The sequence below is a fragment of the Pseudorca crassidens genome, chromosome 10, assembly GCF_039906515.1.
Source record: "Pseudorca crassidens isolate mPseCra1 chromosome 10, mPseCra1.hap1, whole genome shotgun sequence".
Classification (NCBI taxonomy): Eukaryota; Metazoa; Chordata; class Mammalia; order Artiodactyla; family Delphinidae; genus Pseudorca; species Pseudorca crassidens.
The window spans coordinates 41,371,863-41,387,777 of record NC_090305.1 but is presented as its reverse complement, the minus strand read 5'-3'; the positions used below and the strand labels follow the sequence as shown (position 1 = coordinate 41,387,777).

The window sequence follows — 15,915 nt, the reverse complement described above, 5'->3', positions numbered from 1 at the left end:
TGCAGTTTTTTAAATTGCCACTAAGTAAAATAGAGCTGTTTCGAGGATTGGGATGCTTTGTAATTGGAGAACCGCTGGATTTTCAGACCTCAGCTCTGAACCTATTTTGAGAACTGCCCTCTTTCCCAATCCAAGTTCCAGATGTAGGATCTTGGGGTTTAAAACAACAACAACTAACAAACAAACAAAACACACACACACACACACACACACACACACACACACACACGAAACAGAGCCAGAGTCCAAGCGAGAAACACAGGACTTCTATACAGAAGGCCCAGCTACTCTCACCAGGACCTAAGTGAGTTTCCACTTACAGATTCTGAGCTGAGAAGGCCCCCCACCACTGCACATCTTCCCTGTCTTTCTCAGCACAGCTCCTGAGCAGAGAAAGTGTTCAGACGCCTCTAGATTTATGCTTCAGATTATGGTGGAACCACCTTCCTCATATGAGGGAAGTAGATTTTGTTTCTTAGTTTAACACTGATCAGCACAGTAGTCAGGTTTCTATAGGTCCTGCCAGACCCAGAGCCCATCTATGGGGCAGGTAGGTTGGTTTATTCCAGAAATAACTCTTCTGGTTGAAACCACCTCCCAGACTCAACATATTCCCCAAGGGAGGGCCACGTGGATTCCAATGCACCCTTTTGAAATGTTATTGGCACGGCTTCCATGGGTCACTTCAAATTTAGATTTGAAGTTAGAGGATTACTAAAACTTCTCCAACCCCGTCCATTCTGGGATTTTAAGGATCTCTCTCTAACGAAAAAGCTCCATGTTCAGCTGCTTCCTACTTACAAGCTCTTCCTTTGACGAACTCTCCTTGGAGAGGTGACAGTGTCCTGCTCCTTCCTGAAATCCCAGCGTGATTCAGAAAATCTCATTCTGTCTCATCTTTCTAACCTGGTTACCTTTTCCTCATATTTCCAACTTCAGCGAGTCCTCCTTATCTCCTCTTCCACTTCAATCACAGTCGTGTCATCTTGCAATGGAGTGTGACCCATCATGAAATGGAACCCCTAACGTCCATCTTTCCATGTAATACCCAATCTCTCCACGGGGTTATTTGAGATAAATGGGACCGTGTTTACGATTACCGCACACACGTGAGGAGGAAGCTTGTTCATCCTACTTTACCAAGTCAAAAACAGTTGTTCTAAGCACACTACACCCAGATACCCAAACCATTAACAACTGACTACACAGGAGCCTTCAGGCTGTGTGCCTAACCTGAATTAAATTGCACCTAAGTGTCCACAGACAATGTTGAACCTTCCCGAGGTCCTGGAGAGATGAAAGTGGAAGGAAAGCCCAGAGGAATATTTGATGAGACCCCATTTCTTAGGTAGGGGTTTGAGTCTCTTTTCTCAGGAAAAGTCTGTCTTTATTTCCTGATCCCTCCTCCCAACAAGCCCAGCCCAGAGCCCTCACAAGGCCACAACACAGAGGCTTTTATAACCGTTTTCCTTTATTGTGCTTGGTGGGACACCCAGAAGGTTGGGCTGGGGGTGATACTCACGGAGACAGAGAACACACAAAAGGATAAACTACACGCTGCCTCCCAGTGGCCCCTGGTTCTCTATCTCTGGGTCAGGTCAGGCCCCCCTTTCTCCTGGGGTGTAACCTGGCCCAGGTCCCCAAGTCCACCACTGCCACCATTACTGACTGGCCTCACGGTACTGGTACATCAGGTCACTGACGTCTGTACTTTCCACTTTCAACCAACCGTCCTCCTTCACGTGGTACACTGCAGGCAAAGGAGAAAGAACAGAGTCGGGCTTCCCTGGTGGCGCAGTGGTTGAGAGTCCGCCTGCCGATGCAGGGGACACGGGTTCGTGCCCCGGTCTGGGAAGATCCCACATGCCACGGAGCGGCTGGGCCCGTGAGGTACCACAAAAAAAAAAAAAAAAAAAAAGAACAGAGTCACCTTCCCTTCAGCAAGATCCTGCTAATGATGTTACGTTGAAGGCGACAACAGCAACACACACTCTCAAAGCCCTTATTACGGGGATTGCAATGCCCCCTTCAGGCTCTGAAAACCCGCTCCCTGCCACTCAGCCTCCCCCATGTCTCCCAATCTCAACCCCCCTCCTTCTTCCTCACTCCCCAGGGGCGTGGCAGGGGAGGAGGGCATTGGTCTCTTACTATTGACAACGCCTCCAGAATAGCTGTCTCGGTGGGTGGCATGAACAATTGCCCTTCGGCCCAGGTCACAGGCCTCTTCAATGCTAAGGTCAGGTCTATAGCCAGTATCCATGACCCCATAGGCATGGGAGCACCCACTACCGGTGGAGAACATATTTCCCGAGAGCCGAGTCCCATCTGCATCCACGTAGTAGAGTCCAGGCCCCTATAGGATGCAAGAAGGGTCTAGGTTGGAAGTGGAAAGGAAGTTGTTGGTAACATCCAGATTCAAGTGTGAGCCATGAGAAGTGGACCAAAGACTTAGGCTGACCCCAGGAACATCTGAACCAGGAGCACACTGTGGGAACAATCATAGAACTTAAGGGAGGAAAAACAAACTTGGAATCAGCTATTTGATCCAAAGGGACAAGCTTATGGAACAATGGTCCACATCCAGACCCAGAAATTGCCAGTGGGTAACAGTTCTATAACCGAGTGTTCTCTGCGCCACGTACCCTGTAGGGGAGGGAGTGGGAGTGTAAGGTGGGGAAACTGACCTCTCATCCACATGTGGGAATATGGAGAAGGGAGGGGACTCACTTTCTTGTCCCAGCCACAGATCATGCTGCCCATGGAGAGGCCCATGCCCCGGTACTGGCACATCATGTTGGAGAGCAGTTTGGAGGCTGCAGACACAGAGATACGCTCACCATTCCGCAGATAGTACAGCCTGGGTGAGAACAGGAAGGTTCCAGGAGAGGACTTAGAGGTGACAGGAGAAGGCTAGCAGCCCACTTGATGGGCAGAAAATGATTGAAGAGATAAGCATTTGAAAGGAGTGGTTTTGTAGGATCTAAGGATGGGGAAAGATTTGGAATGTATATAGAATTAACTTTTCTTTAGTTTTTGGCTATGTGGCATGTGAAGCATAGTTCCCTACCAGGGATGGAACCTGCGCCCTCTGCATTGGAAGGCGGAGTCTTAACCACTGGACCACCAGGGAAGTCGTCAAAACCACACAAAGAGGGCTTCCCTGGTGGCGCAGTGGTTGCGAGCCTGCCTGCCAATGCAGGGAACATGGGTTCGTGCCCCGGTCCGGGAAGATCCCACATGCCGCGGAGCGGCTGGGCCCGTGAGCCATGGCCGCTGAGCCTGCGCGTCCGGACCCCCGCAACGGGAGAGGCCACAACAGTGAGAGGCCCGCGTACCGGAAAAAAGAAAACAAAAAACAACAAAAAAACACATAAAGAAATCCCAGTAGGGACTTCCCTGGTGGCGCAGTGGTTAAGAATCTGCCTGCCAATGCAGGGGACATGGGTTCAAGCCCTGGTCCAGTAAGATCCCACATGCAGCGAAGCAACTAAGCCCGTGCGCCACAACTACTGAGCCTGCGTGCCACAACTACAGAAGTCCGCTCACCTAGAGCCCGTGCTCTGCAACAAGAGAAGCCACCGCAATGAGAGAAGCCCACGCACTGCAACGAAGACCCAATGCAGCCAAAATAAATAAATAAATAAATAAATTTTAAAAAAGAAATCCCAGTAAATGATAGGATCCCACCAGGGTCGATGCTATTGGTGCTAAATATTGATAATTGACAAATGATCTGGCTTCTTGGCAGGAGCACAGGCTGAGATTTGGGAGAAGGTTTTTAACCACCAAAAGGCTGTTTTGTGAAATATGACATTAGCACTAAGATGCTGGGGGCAGTTAGGAGCAGTGATCTGGAAGATGAAGAATCCAGGCTTAGAAGGGAGGTAAGGGGCTAGGCCTACCTGCACTCCTTCGCCAGCAGACGCTCCCAGTACTGACAGTCAGCTGCACAGCCAGACATGGTGCCAAGCAGGTAAGGGTTCATCTCAATCACCTTGTTCACCGTTAATGTGCCTGGAAGAAGATGGAGTTTGGGGAGAGGAGGAATGACCCCACAGCTCTCCCTGTGTGTCCTAAAACAATATCTGGTCCCACTTTGGTGTAGATGCTGGGCTCCTGCTGAGAGGAGGACCCAGCTCCCCAGATTCTGCCAGCTGGAGAACACACACTCACCAATGTAATTCCCGGCCGAGGCCCGAGAATCCACAGCCACAATCAGCCCGTGCTGGAACTTGAAGGCCAGCGTGGTCGTGCCATGAGCCATCTCGATCTGAATGTTCCTTTCTCCATTCCCACCCAGGGACCGGAAGAATTCAGTGGGCTAAGGAGATAGAAAAGGCAGAGAAAGGGCCACTGAAAACTTCTGAAGCTGGACACTCCAGGAAAAGAATGTAGAGGAAGGAGATACCCAGAAATTCTCCAACCACCAATAAATGAAACAGTTAATAACCTAGCTCTACAAGGAAATGGTTTGGGAGAAGGGAAAGAAGAGGCCATGACACCAACCTTTTCCACATGCCAGCACAATAGACTAAGTGCTACACTAGATTAACTTAGAACAATGGCTTTCAACTCTCATTTTGTATTAGAATTATCTGGGCAATTTTAAAACCTCCTGAGATTCTGATTCAGTTGGTCTTGGGTGGGACCTGGACACTGGTATTTTTTTTAATTGCCCTATAATTGATGTTAATGTGTAGCCGAGATATAGACGCATTTATTTAGGGCAGACTGTGTCTTGTAAGACAGCAGCATTCAGTGGAAATACTTCAAGTTTGTTTCAAGTTTAATTTTTAATATATTTGAACTATTAATTAATTAAAATAAAATATACAATCAGTTGTATTAACTACAAACGTTAAATCTCAGGATGAGCCAAGCTCATCTTAGCCTCAGGGTCTTTGCTGTTGGCCTGCAATACTTTGAAGCTTTGCCTGGATGGCTTCTTCTCTTTATTAAGGTTTCCACTCTGTTGCTCCTTTAGAGAGACCGTCTGTGAGTGTCTCCCAAAATACCTCCCCCAATTTCTTATCTCATTGTTTTTAAAGGTTTTCATTAAAACACTTTAATTTCCTGAAATTGTCTTATTTTCATTTGTTTTTTGTTGGCTTCCTTGCAAAATGTAAACAGAGATCTTGTCTGTCTTGTTTTAACATGTGTCTATCCCTAGCACAAGGAGTGGAGTTTGGCATATAGTAAGTACTCAATGAATATCTGTTGAATGAATGAATGAACGGCGAAAATTTAGTCCATCTGTTTATAAGCTAAACTGACTCTCCCAACTTTGAACACAAATTCTGTGTACCTTCCTTCCTAGAAAACTGGAAAAAGAACACACCTGGTACACAGGTAGAGGTATTCTGAATTCAGTTTAAAATAAAGGTGATTTGATAAAGCCTTCATTCGTAGCTGGGATTGTGACTCTTACTTGATGATAAAACCATGTTTCTGGAAAGTATTAATTGTGTTTTACAATAAATTGACATCTCTGATACATAAAAAAAAAAAAGTGCTACCATAACTAAACATTTTAAGGGTGACTGTAATGGTTTTCCATTCATAGGTCATTTAACCCTCAGGAAAAACGTTTTATGAATATTATCCCCATTTTACAGAAGAGAGACCCAAGACCTAGACTAAGGGACTTGATCCAAGGCACACAACTGTGAGTGGCTGAGCCCAGGCTAAACGCTCGAGTTCATAGGTTTTGCAAGACACTACACAGCCCCTGTATCATAGGATAGGCCCATGAGAAAAGCTTCGTGATTTGTTTGTGATGGAGAACGGGCAGGAAAGCTCTCCGGTCTCCCGATGGGAGCCCCCTTCCCGCTCACCTCTCCTTCTTTGTCCTAATCTGCACCTCCTAACCCTCAGGCGGCCAGCCCCCAAGTCCCACGTGGCCTCTTCCCTGGCTCCGGCCCTAGACCCTGGACGTGGCTCTGCTAGACTAAAGGATGGCCCCCTCCGCATTTCCCCGCCTCCGGACAGTCTCAAGGAAGACCCTCCATTACTCTGCTCCCTCCTGCCCGCCTCCCAAGGGATTTTCTTACAGCCCTGACCTGCATTCCCAGGGGGAGGGCGAGCTCCGGAGATCGCAGAGAGAAACTGTAGTGACCGGGGTCCGAGCGCTGCCGGCTTCCCGCGTGAGGGAAAGCCCAGTCCTCCCGCTGCCCGCGCGGGGCTCCGCACACGTCCAGCAGCGCCATGACCGCCCAGCACCCGGAGATCTGGCGGCTCTCGGAGGAGGAAGTGAAAGCGAAAGCCCGAAGCCTTAAGGGGAGGGAACCAGAATTTTTTCCACATCCCCCTGCCCTTCTCGAGAAGTGTCCAGTGGGCGTATGGGGACCAGGAGTATTATGCTGGGGACAGGCTTCTCTGATCCGCCTTCATGGAAATTAGGGAAACGGGGGTGATAGACTGCCAGAAGAAAGGAAGAAAGAGAGCGAGCAGCTCGAAAGCTCCCTGGGCGATGAGGTTACTGTAAGAGACACCGACAGGCTGGGGCATCCTCCGGGGACAGTTATGGGGTGGGCAGGGGTCATAGCATCAAAAGCGTAGCCTTAACCAGAAATCTGGAAGTCAGTGAGAACCTGGGAGCAGTTTCAAACCGGGAATGGGGGAGGGGTGTGCCTAGGAGCATCGCTTTATAGAAGTAGGGGAGGGATAGGAGTACGTGGGGGCACTGAGTCTTGAGCACAGACAGGTCTTGGGGAGACAGGCAATAGAATACACCTGCAGCGTTTGGGGGAAGGGAGCACCAAGGAGAGGGTGCAGCCTCTGAATCCTTCGACCTAGTCCCTCCTAGGGCCTCTCCCAGTTCGACGGTCTCCCTGACCTGTAGCCACCCACAAGAACTGCCCTTTCTGACAGCACCTACTTGCGTAATTCTTGCTTGACTGAGCACTGTCTTGTTCAACGTCTCTAAAACCCGCCTCTCCTTGCAACCTGAGTTGGCCTAATCTGCCCGGCAACTGTTGACGTCACATGACCACGGCCCTCCCTGAATGGAAGAGATCTACTAGACCACCCCGCCCACTACGCTGAGTTCCCGGGGCAGGTGCCACTGCAGAACCCGGCGAGCCCTGCTGTAACGGACCGGGGTGGGCAAGCGAACGAGGTGGTGAACTTCCTCTAGACGTGCTCATCCTCCATCCTCCATCTCCGGGCTCTGAGGCACTGCAGCTGCTGGTGCCTGCTGGAGGACACCGTATCCCCGTTTGGCTCATCCTTGGGGGTGGGCACAGGGGGATGGAGAAGTGAAGGGGGCAACCATAGGAAATAGAAAACTTAAGGGAAAAGATGGCACACTCAGGGCTGGGAAACACTGAGGATGTTGAAGGAGGGAGGGACCCAGCTCCTGAAAATGGCGCTGCAATGGTCGGTGGGCCACTTGGTCCACTGAAAACACGAGAAACCACAGTACAAGACACCAATTTTATTATAAATATCAAGAAACCACAGGGTATTTATGGGCCAGCATATGCCTCGGGTGAGGTTGAAAAGGAGCTGACCTTCCATTTCTGTGTATTCTAAATATTTCTCATGCTAGCCACACCAACCCTGGCTCCAAACCCAGTTACACCAAGGAGTTCTGAAGCCTGTTTTCTTCCAGGAAATCTGTATAACCAAGAGGAGCTTGGAGAGCAGATAACACTCATGGCAAAATTTCAGGCATCACCTCAGGGGTTACGTTTTAGAATGTCACCCCTCCCAGTAGCAGCTGCCCACTCTGCAACTCTGGTAAGAACTTTGTTCTCAAACTCTCCACTATAGAGAGGAGGGAAAAAGGGAAGGAGATGGAGTGTGCAGATCTGAGGAGTCTTTCATTCTGGAGCACCTGACCCACCAGGAGCCTGAACCATGGTGCAATAGCGTCCCTTATTCGCCATGAGCTGCTGGTGGGTTCCCGCCTCAATGATGGTGCCTCCTTCCAGAAAGAGGATGTGGTGAGCCTGCTTCACCAAGCTGAGGCGCTGGGTGATGAGAAGCACAGACCGAGAGCACCGCTCAGGGCTTTTATACAGGAGCTCCTCCACCTGAGAAAAAACATACACTCTGTCAGACCAGGGGACCACTCCCAGCTCAGGGAGACATCTGTGTTTCCAGAGCTGGGACAGACCTCGCCAGGATCATTGCCACCTCTGCCAATAACCCAAAGGAAACTGAAGATTCTCCTTCTGGGTGCTTCTCTGTCAAACCTTTGATTTGTGAAGGGCTGTTTACATGAGGTGGCAACGGTGGAATAAAAGAAAGAGGCCTAAACTGGGAGATTGGGATTCACACACTACTGTATATAAAATAGATAACTAATAAGAACCTACTATATAGCACAGCAAACTCTACTCAGTACCCTGTAATGGTCTATATGGGAAAAAAAATCTAAAAAAAAAAAATCACTTTGTTGTACACCTGAAACGAATACAACATTGTAAATCAACTATACTCCAACAAAAAAAAATTTTTTAAAGTAATGAAAGAAAGAGCCCTAGGGTGAAACCCGTAAGAAAAGAGTGAAAGGTATTGAATAGTCTCTCCTCTCTAATTTTTAAATTCTCTTTTAAGGAAATATAACTTACTAGTAAAGAGCATGAGCATTCAAGTCAGGCAGACTTGAATTGGGGTCCAGGCTCTGCTATTCAATAGCTGAATGACAGTGAGCATGTTATTCAACCTCTCTTAGCCTCTGTTTTATCATCTGTTGGATGAGGGTAACAACACCCAGCTCACAAGCATTCATGATGAATAAGTGAGCAAGAGACTACATCCAGCACGTCCAGCACATAGTAAAAGTTCAATTCATATTAGTATTATGAGGGCGGTCTTTTGCTTATGTTTGGCTTCACAGATTCAGGGTCTATAGATCATCTCTTTTAACTGGTTTTAGGCATCTTGGGGAGAAGCTAACGGGAACTGAGAATTGCAAGGACCAGTTTGGAGAATTATGATGTTAATATAATAACAAAGGATGAGTGAAGGAAGGAGGACTGGATGGGAAATAGGCATTAAGAAGATGACTCTCGGGCTTCCCTGGTGGCGCAGTGGTTGAGAGTCCGCCTGCCGATGCAGGGGACACGGGTTTGTGCCCTGGTCCGGGAGGATCCCACATGCCGCGGAGCGGCTGGGCCTGTGAGCCATGACCGCTGGGCCTGCACGTCCGGAGCCTGTGCTCCGCAACGGGAGAGGCCACAACAGTGAGAGGTCCGCGTACCGCAAAAAAAAAAAGAAGATGATGACTCTCTTACACAGGACTGGCTGTTTATATCCAGGGCACTGGTAACATCATCCAGGATGAGTACACACGGTTTCCGGATCAAGGCTCGAGCCAAGGCCACTCTCTGTCGCTGACCCCCTGACAGCTGGCCCCCAGCCTCACCTACTTCTGCAGAGACAAGGGCCAAGGTGAGAGCTGAATAAGCACACGCACGCACACGCACACGTACACGCACACCAAGGACTGATGGATGCAGCAAGATAGAGAAGGTTCTGGGAAGGTAAAGGAGTTCTGAGGACATGAGGATAAAAGAGCCATAGGAACAAGATCTTACAACTTCAAACTGATGTCGGTGGGGTGGGGGGAGCTAAGGAATCAAGGCAAGACTACTGGGGTTACAAGGAAGGTAAAGATGTCTGGGTGGTGATGTGAGTGGAGAGAGCACCTGTGTCATAGCCTTGAGGGAGTACAGAGATGAACCCTTGGGCTCCGGACTCCACTGCAGCAGCTGTGATGTCCTCCATGGTTGGCTTCTGGACCAGGCCATAGGCAATATTTTCTTTAAAGCTTCTTCCAAATAGCTGTGGCTCTTGTCCCACAGCAGCCACCTGGGACAAAATACGATGCAGAGTCATAGAACAAGGAACACAGGAGTGTGGTTCTCTAGAGACTGAAGACTGAGAATCTCTACTGGAAGCATATCACAAAATTACACAGCCTCTCTCCTGACCACGCGCTCACCTCCACCTAAGGTCTCCTAACGCTCTGTTCAGAGTGCTCGGTAAGAATGCTCTTCTGACTTGAGGCTCCCTGCCCTCCCCCATGCCATCTTCTAGCTCACCTGTCTGTGCAGGTAGCAGTGCTCATATTTGGGAAGGGGCTCCCCGTCCAGGAGCACCTGCCCCTCGGTGGGCTGGTACAGATTCTGCAGCAGGGCAGCCACTGTGCTCTTCCCAGACCCATTGGGCCCCACCAGCGCCGTCACCTCACCAGGACGAAGGGTGAACGTCAGCCCCTGGAAGCCAGAGAATCACACACACTAAGAGGCAGCCGGAGGTCCCTACGCTTGAGACCTGTCAGTCATTGTCTTGTTACGTTGTCTTGTCAATGTCTTCCCCCAGAGAAGAGAGGAGGAAAATGGTGAAGTACAGCAACTACTCCCCTTCCACATGCACAGACACCTCCCCATGGAGTAGAGACGGAAGATGAAACAAAGACAAAGGCAAACACTAAGACCACTGTGCCACACACGCAATCTCAGAGAGCATGAGAAAAAAGAAAACAATCACATTCCAAACCACAGATGGAAAGAAAAAGGAAGACTGGAGACACAGCTTTTGCTTCCATGATGCCTTAGGACAGGAGAGCCTTCTCCCTGAGAGCCTCCTCTTCCATTCTTCTTGGAAATCCAGCCTGGTCCTTGAGCTCAGGGGCAGTTTTATGGAACGCGTGAGCTTGTCTTTGCCTCTGAAGGGTGAGGGAGGCTCTACCTAAACCTGGTGCTAAGCATGTTGAAGGCAGGGAGAAAATTTAAGGTGGTCGAGTTGAGGGTGAGGTTGGTAGAATACAGGGATTGGTAGGTTGTACCTGCAGCACTGGGACATCTAGACGGTTTGGGTAGGCGAAGGAGACACCCTGGAACTGGACGAGGCCCTGCAACTTTAAGGAAGTGAACACACCACTGGCTGGGCAGTGAGGGATCTGGTCCAGGTATTCAAATATTTTCTCTGAAGAGCCCACAGCCTTCTGTAGCCTGGGATAGGTGGACAGCAGTACCTGGAGGGGAGGTATGAATAGTGAGGCGGGGGATGGGAGGGACCCAATCTGTTACCAGGGTTATGTGATGTGAGAAGGGCAAAGGAGAGAAGGAAAGTGATTCAGATGGTGACGGCACAGGGGAAGGAAAAGCACTGGGGAGTGAGAACGGAAGGACCTCACCTCAACAGCTGTGGTGAACTGGTTCTGGTAAAGAACAAAGGCGACCAGGTGCCCACTGCTTACAGACCCACTTGTCACCAGCTGCCCACCAAAATACAGGATTCCCACCTTCAGCAGCAATCCTGAGATCTGTGGAGACCACAGAGAAAAGGGACTGTGGGAGGAAAACCTAAAATTCTGGTGCAAAGATCCAGAATCATTAACAGTAAGGAGAGAGAGCGTCCCATTTCCACCAGTAACTCAGGGGGTTCAATAGGTATTAAAGAATGAACCATAGCATGCCATGGAGTCTCACTCGGTCACCCACGATAGAAGTCAACTATCACCATCACCATCACCAGTAGTGCCTTGTTTGGGGAGCGTCTTGCTCTTCACAAAAGGCTTTTATGAATGTAATGTCATCTAATATTCATATCAACAGCCCTATAAACTAGGTTATATTACTCCCATTTTTTTAAAATGAGAAAAAAGTCTCAGAGAAAGTAAGTTACTAGCCCGTGGTCCCAGCGCTAGTAAATGGCAGCATCAAGGCAGGAACTTCTGATCGCTGATCTAGTTCTCTGTCAATTATATCACAAGATGCCCCGCATCCTTGGCTTCCGCTGTTCCCATGGCTCTCAGGAGTACATCCGCATAGTTCAGGCATGAAGCAGGCCCAGGTGCAGGAATGCATAGCTCCCTGAGCACCCCCCATGAGGCAAAGGAAGGCCCTGGGACTGGAAGACTTGGTACTTTCCTACAAAGGGGGCCGGGGAGATTTTGTGCACCCTACGGAAAGGAAGCCATCTAGCATGCCTAAAGAGGGAGGGGGTTAGGAACACTGAGTGGGGTCATGGAGCCTCTGGTTGCTGGGATACAGACACTGAGCCCACCATTGCCCAGCGGAGGAAGAGTGTGGAGCAGGGTCATGGGACAGGGAATGGCACTGAAGCAGTCCCCTGCCAAGGGGACCAGGGAATAGGCATTCATCCCCAGGTGCTCACACGGGTGGTCCAGAGGTTGACCGCGTAGGCCAGGGCCTCCTTCTGGTTGAGTGGCTTCATTTCATGCAGCTTTTGCCTGAACTTCTGGGCCTCACCCTCTTCGTTGGCAAAGCTCCGGACTGTAGGCATGGCTGACAGCACCTCAATGGCCACCTGGCTGGATTTTGCCAGAGATTCCTGCACCTGTGCTGCCAGCACCTGTGGAGACATGGACAAGAGATGTCACACGTGGTTGGCAAATCATAAGGGACGCTAGGACCTGAGTTATCCAATTGTAGATTAAAGAAAGGGCAGAGAGACAGAAGAGAAAGGGACACAGCTATATCCCCCACAGATACTAAAGAGATACAGAGAAGAGGAAAGTGACTCAGAAGGGTCATAGAGGATCATATTCTTGAGACTGGTGATCATATTCCTTTTTTTAGTTTTCATTTTATATTGGAGTACAGTTGATTTACAATATTATATTAGTTTCAGGAATACCGCGAAGTGATTTAGTTATACATACATACGTATCTATTCTCTTCCAGAGTTCTTTCGTATATATGCTATTACAGAGTATTAGGTAGAGTTCCTTGTGCTATACAGTAGGCCCTTGTTACTTATCTGTCTTATATATAGTAGTGTGTATATGTTAATCCCAACCTCGGTGATCATATGCTTAAAGACAGACGGTAGGCAGACATTAGAAGACACAGAGAAGGTGAAGATCAACACTGAGCAATCCAGGAACGTGGACAAGGAGTTTCAAAAAGATGAAGAATCAGCGAAGGTGCCAGGAAAGAAATCTGTGAGGAGAGCCCACCAAGTCTGGGCGATGAGGGTCAGTACAGGTTGAGGCAACTCCCTGGACATACCTTGTGCCATTTTCCCAGCTTCTCAGGCAGAAGGAAAAGTAGTGGCAGGGCGAGCAGGGTGACCATGGTGAGGGACGGGGAGCCCCAGAGCATGAGCCCCAAGAGACACAGTCCACGGCAGAGGTACCACAGAAAGAGGCTCAGGTCCAAACTCAGAGACTCACTCACAGTGGACGTGTCCTCTGTGACCCGAGATGTGATGGCACCTGCCAAGGGTTGAGGAGAAGAGAGTCAGTGAGTGAGAAACTCAGAGTGATGGGAGGGACTGGCAATGAGCCAGGGTGCCAGGGGGAGGGGTTCTAAGCAGGTCTGGAAAACAAGGTCAGTGGTTTAGGGAGTCTTGGACTCTCAACTCAAGGAGAATGGGTTCCAGAGGAAAAGCCTGGTCAAAGACCTTCCTTTTAACTCTAAAGAAATTGATGCCCTTGTGAATTTCTAATTCTCTGACAGATTTCTGTTCTCTAAAGAACTTGTATATCCCCTGCACATAGGCAGGAAAAACTTAAACTGATCATATAACAGAGCTGGAGAAAAACGAAGGTGCTGCTAGAAAGCAGTCCAGGAAACTGTAGCAAGTCCTGGATTGGGAATCAAGAGATGGCTTCTATTCCCAAGTTCATCTCTATCCATACGTGTCTATGCAAGTGTTGGCATTTAGGGTCTGGGCCTCAGTTCCCGTCTCTGTAAAACGAGGTGGTTGGACTCTGTGATCTCAAAATTTCCAGGTTTGAGATTCCTGTCGTTTCTATCTAAATACACACAGAGGGATATATTTGTGGGAAAATCTTGGATGGAAACACTAGGTTTTTCTGCAAATAGGAAGTATATGTATTTTGCTCTTGAGGTACGTCAAGAATAAGACATGACGACGTTTTTGTGTGAGAGGAGGATCAAGGTTATAAGTAAAAATATGTATGGGGATATAAACAGTAAGTGGATGGATAGTGAAAAGAGTTTCATGAGAAACCTGTTTGGTTCTTTTGAAAAAACTCTGTTTTCTGGCACAGGACAGCCCGAAACACCTCTCCCTGCAGGTGGCAGTGCACACGGCCCATGGTGCTGTTGTAGATTCCATCAGCCGTGAACTCCAGCACTGCACTAGAAGGAGACAGAGAAGGAGGGCCAGGCACGGTCAGGGCGCCCCCCAGAAATGCACTCCAGACGGTAGCCCCAACTTTCAACTCCCTCTTTTTCAGGGTTCCCCCATCCCCAGCCTTCCAACTTCAGCCCCCAGACCTGGCTATGGTGAGGACAGACATGAGAGTTATGTTTCGCGCAAAGGCAGCGCCTGTCCTGTCTTGTAGAATCCAGTCCGTGAAACGGCCCGTGAAGAATGGAACAGCCATCTCCCCTGGGGAGGGAGAGAAATATCAAGTCTAAGAAGGTCAGCTCTAACCAGACGACCCCCGGCCCACCCTCCTTTCACCTTTGCCCATAATCCTGGAGGGCAGTGGCAGAAAGACACAATCTACACCTAAATGGGCCACCTGGGAACTCAAAACCCTGTGGCCCCACAAGACCTTTAGAGGTTGGATGAGGAAGGCTAGGGATCATAGGATGGTCTGCCCCAGAGGAAAGGCCTTGTCCAAGGTGGCCAGTGAAGCAACGCCCGGGGCAGCCCTGGAGTCCAGGACTCCTGACTCCTACCCAGTACAGGGCTCTTCCCTCTCCACGGGGGTGGGGAGTGGGGGCTCTTCTCAAGACCTGAGCTGGGTCCCCTTCCCCTCATCCACATTTCCGAGAACTCATACCAATCTATCTCACTGACCATTACTCTCGATTCCTTCCCAGTCCTCTAGCCTCGTCCCTCTCCCCCTGCATCCCCCTTACCAAGACAGGAGAGTACCACCAGGGCCAGCAGGAGCGGCAGGCGTTGTATCTCTGGGCCCAGGAAGCCTAGAAGCCGTCTCACCGCCACTCCAGAAGCGCCGTGAGCTCCTTGCACCCAAAGGCTCCTGATCTTATGCCACAGGGCGGCCGCGAGCAGTGCCGCCGTGTAGCTGAGCGCAAAGGCGTCCAGGCGACTCCCCCAGTGCAGTGGCCGGGTGCTGTGAGCGTCCCCGGGGGCTCCCCACGAGCGCAGCTCTCGGAACGAGGCAAGTCCCGGCAGAGCCAAGCCCAGCGCCGCCGCCAGCGGCTCCAAAGCAGCCAGCCATCCCCGGACTCCTGCGCTTTCTCTCCGGAAGCCCAGCGCTGCCCCGAGGACGCCTCGGGCTCCCAGCCACAGTACCGCCCAGCGGCTCAGGCCCGCCACCCAGACACTGAGCAGCGGCAGCGCAGGGGGTACCAGCAGGGAGGCTATTCGAGGCAGCGCCAGCCGGAGCAGCATCCAGTCGGCGAGGAGCAGCAGCGCTGTCCCCAGGCACGCGAGGGAGTCTCGGGAGAGGCGGAGACACCCGCAGGGAGCGGGGGACTCCGAGCAGGCCATGGGCGCGCGCGGTTCGAGGCCGGCCCAGGTCCTGGGACTCTCGCCGTCCTCGCCAGGACGGAGTCTAGTCTCTGGACGCTGTTGGAGTCGTAGCAGGGCGGGCCCCCGGACCGCGCCGGGGAGGGAGCAGGGCGAGCCGGGTCGGGGCTTCGGAAAGTCCCGGGAACCCGCCGAGCCCGCGGGCGCTGGCCTGAAGTGAGCAGTTTACAGTAAAGGGAAAACGAAAGCGTCTCCGGCTCCCCAGACCCACCCACTCCGAAGGCGGCCCGCCCGGACTATGTTGGGGGAGGGCGTTGACATCAGATCCGAGATTTAGGGGAGCAGCCCTGGTGCTCCACCTTCTCCATTCCCAACACCCGACCCTGGGGTCCTCGCCTCCACTTGCGGGACCCACTTGCCGCGACTTTCTCACTCCAGCCTCTGGGCGGGGTGCCTACGTCATCTGTCTCCGGGCAGTTCTGCCCCGCGCAAGTTAGCGCCCGGATGCGAAGCCTCACG

General features: G+C 50.8%; 2 protein-coding genes across 2 annotated transcripts; both read right to left on the bottom strand.

Annotated features, from left to right (window-relative positions):
- Window positions 1-1,453: 1,453 nt before the first annotated feature.
- Window positions 1,454-6,421, bottom strand: PSMB8 (proteasome 20S subunit beta 8). Its single transcript, XM_067753429.1, has 6 exons — window positions 6,060-6,421; window positions 4,174-4,321; window positions 3,903-4,014; window positions 2,728-2,857; window positions 2,149-2,353; window positions 1,454-1,750 (listed from the first exon to the last, which is right to left on the bottom strand). Exons 1-6 carry the CDS (start codon window positions 6,204-6,206, stop codon window positions 1,662-1,664), a joined length of 831 nt encoding a protein of 276 aa, XP_067609530.1. The 5' UTR covers window positions 6,207-6,421; the 3' UTR covers window positions 1,454-1,661.
- Window positions 6,422-7,420: 999 nt separating this feature from the next.
- On the bottom strand, window positions 7,421-15,866 carry TAP1 (transporter 1, ATP binding cassette subfamily B member). The gene is made up of 11 exons (XM_067753424.1): window positions 14,820-15,866; window positions 14,226-14,340; window positions 13,957-14,087; window positions 12,990-13,195; window positions 12,133-12,330; window positions 11,150-11,278; window positions 10,799-10,987; window positions 10,053-10,226; window positions 9,657-9,819; window positions 9,243-9,379; window positions 7,421-8,036 (listed from the first exon to the last, which is right to left on the bottom strand). The coding sequence occupies exons 1-11, from the start codon at window positions 15,415-15,417 to the stop codon at window positions 7,824-7,826; spliced, it is 2,253 nt and encodes a 750-aa protein (XP_067609525.1). The 5' UTR covers window positions 15,418-15,866; the 3' UTR covers window positions 7,421-7,823.
- Between the last annotated feature and the right edge of the window lie 49 nt (window positions 15,867-15,915).

What these genes read in the sequence shown, in the direction of transcription:
- TAP1 (XM_067753424.1), bottom strand. Translation starts at nt 15,417, where the DNA reads ATGGCCTGCTCGGAGTCCCCCGCTCCCTGCGGGTGTCTCCGCCTCTCC. An exon ending in TCTGTCCTCACCATAGCCAG is followed by an intron (nt 14,088 to 14,225) that starts GTCTGGGGGCTG and finishes GTCTCCTTCTAG; the next exon opens with TGCAGTGCTGGAGTTCACGG. An exon ending in TCAACCTCTGGACCACCCGT is followed by an intron (nt 11,279 to 12,132) that starts GTGAGCACCTGG and finishes TGGTCTCCACAG; the next exon opens with ATCTCAGGATTGCTGCTGAA.
- PSMB8 (XM_067753429.1), bottom strand. Translation starts at nt 6,206, where the DNA reads ATGGCGCTGCTGGACGTGTGCGGAGCCCCGCGCGGGCAGCGGGAGGAC. An exon ending in TCTGTGGCTGGGACAAGAAA is followed by an intron (nt 2,354 to 2,727) that starts GTGAGTCCCCTC and finishes TGCATCCTATAG; the next exon opens with GGGCCTGGACTCTACTACGT. An exon ending in TTCTGGAGGCGTTGTCAATA is followed by an intron (nt 1,751 to 2,148) that starts GTAAGAGACCAA and finishes CTTTGCCTGCAG; the next exon opens with TGTACCACGTGAAGGAGGAC.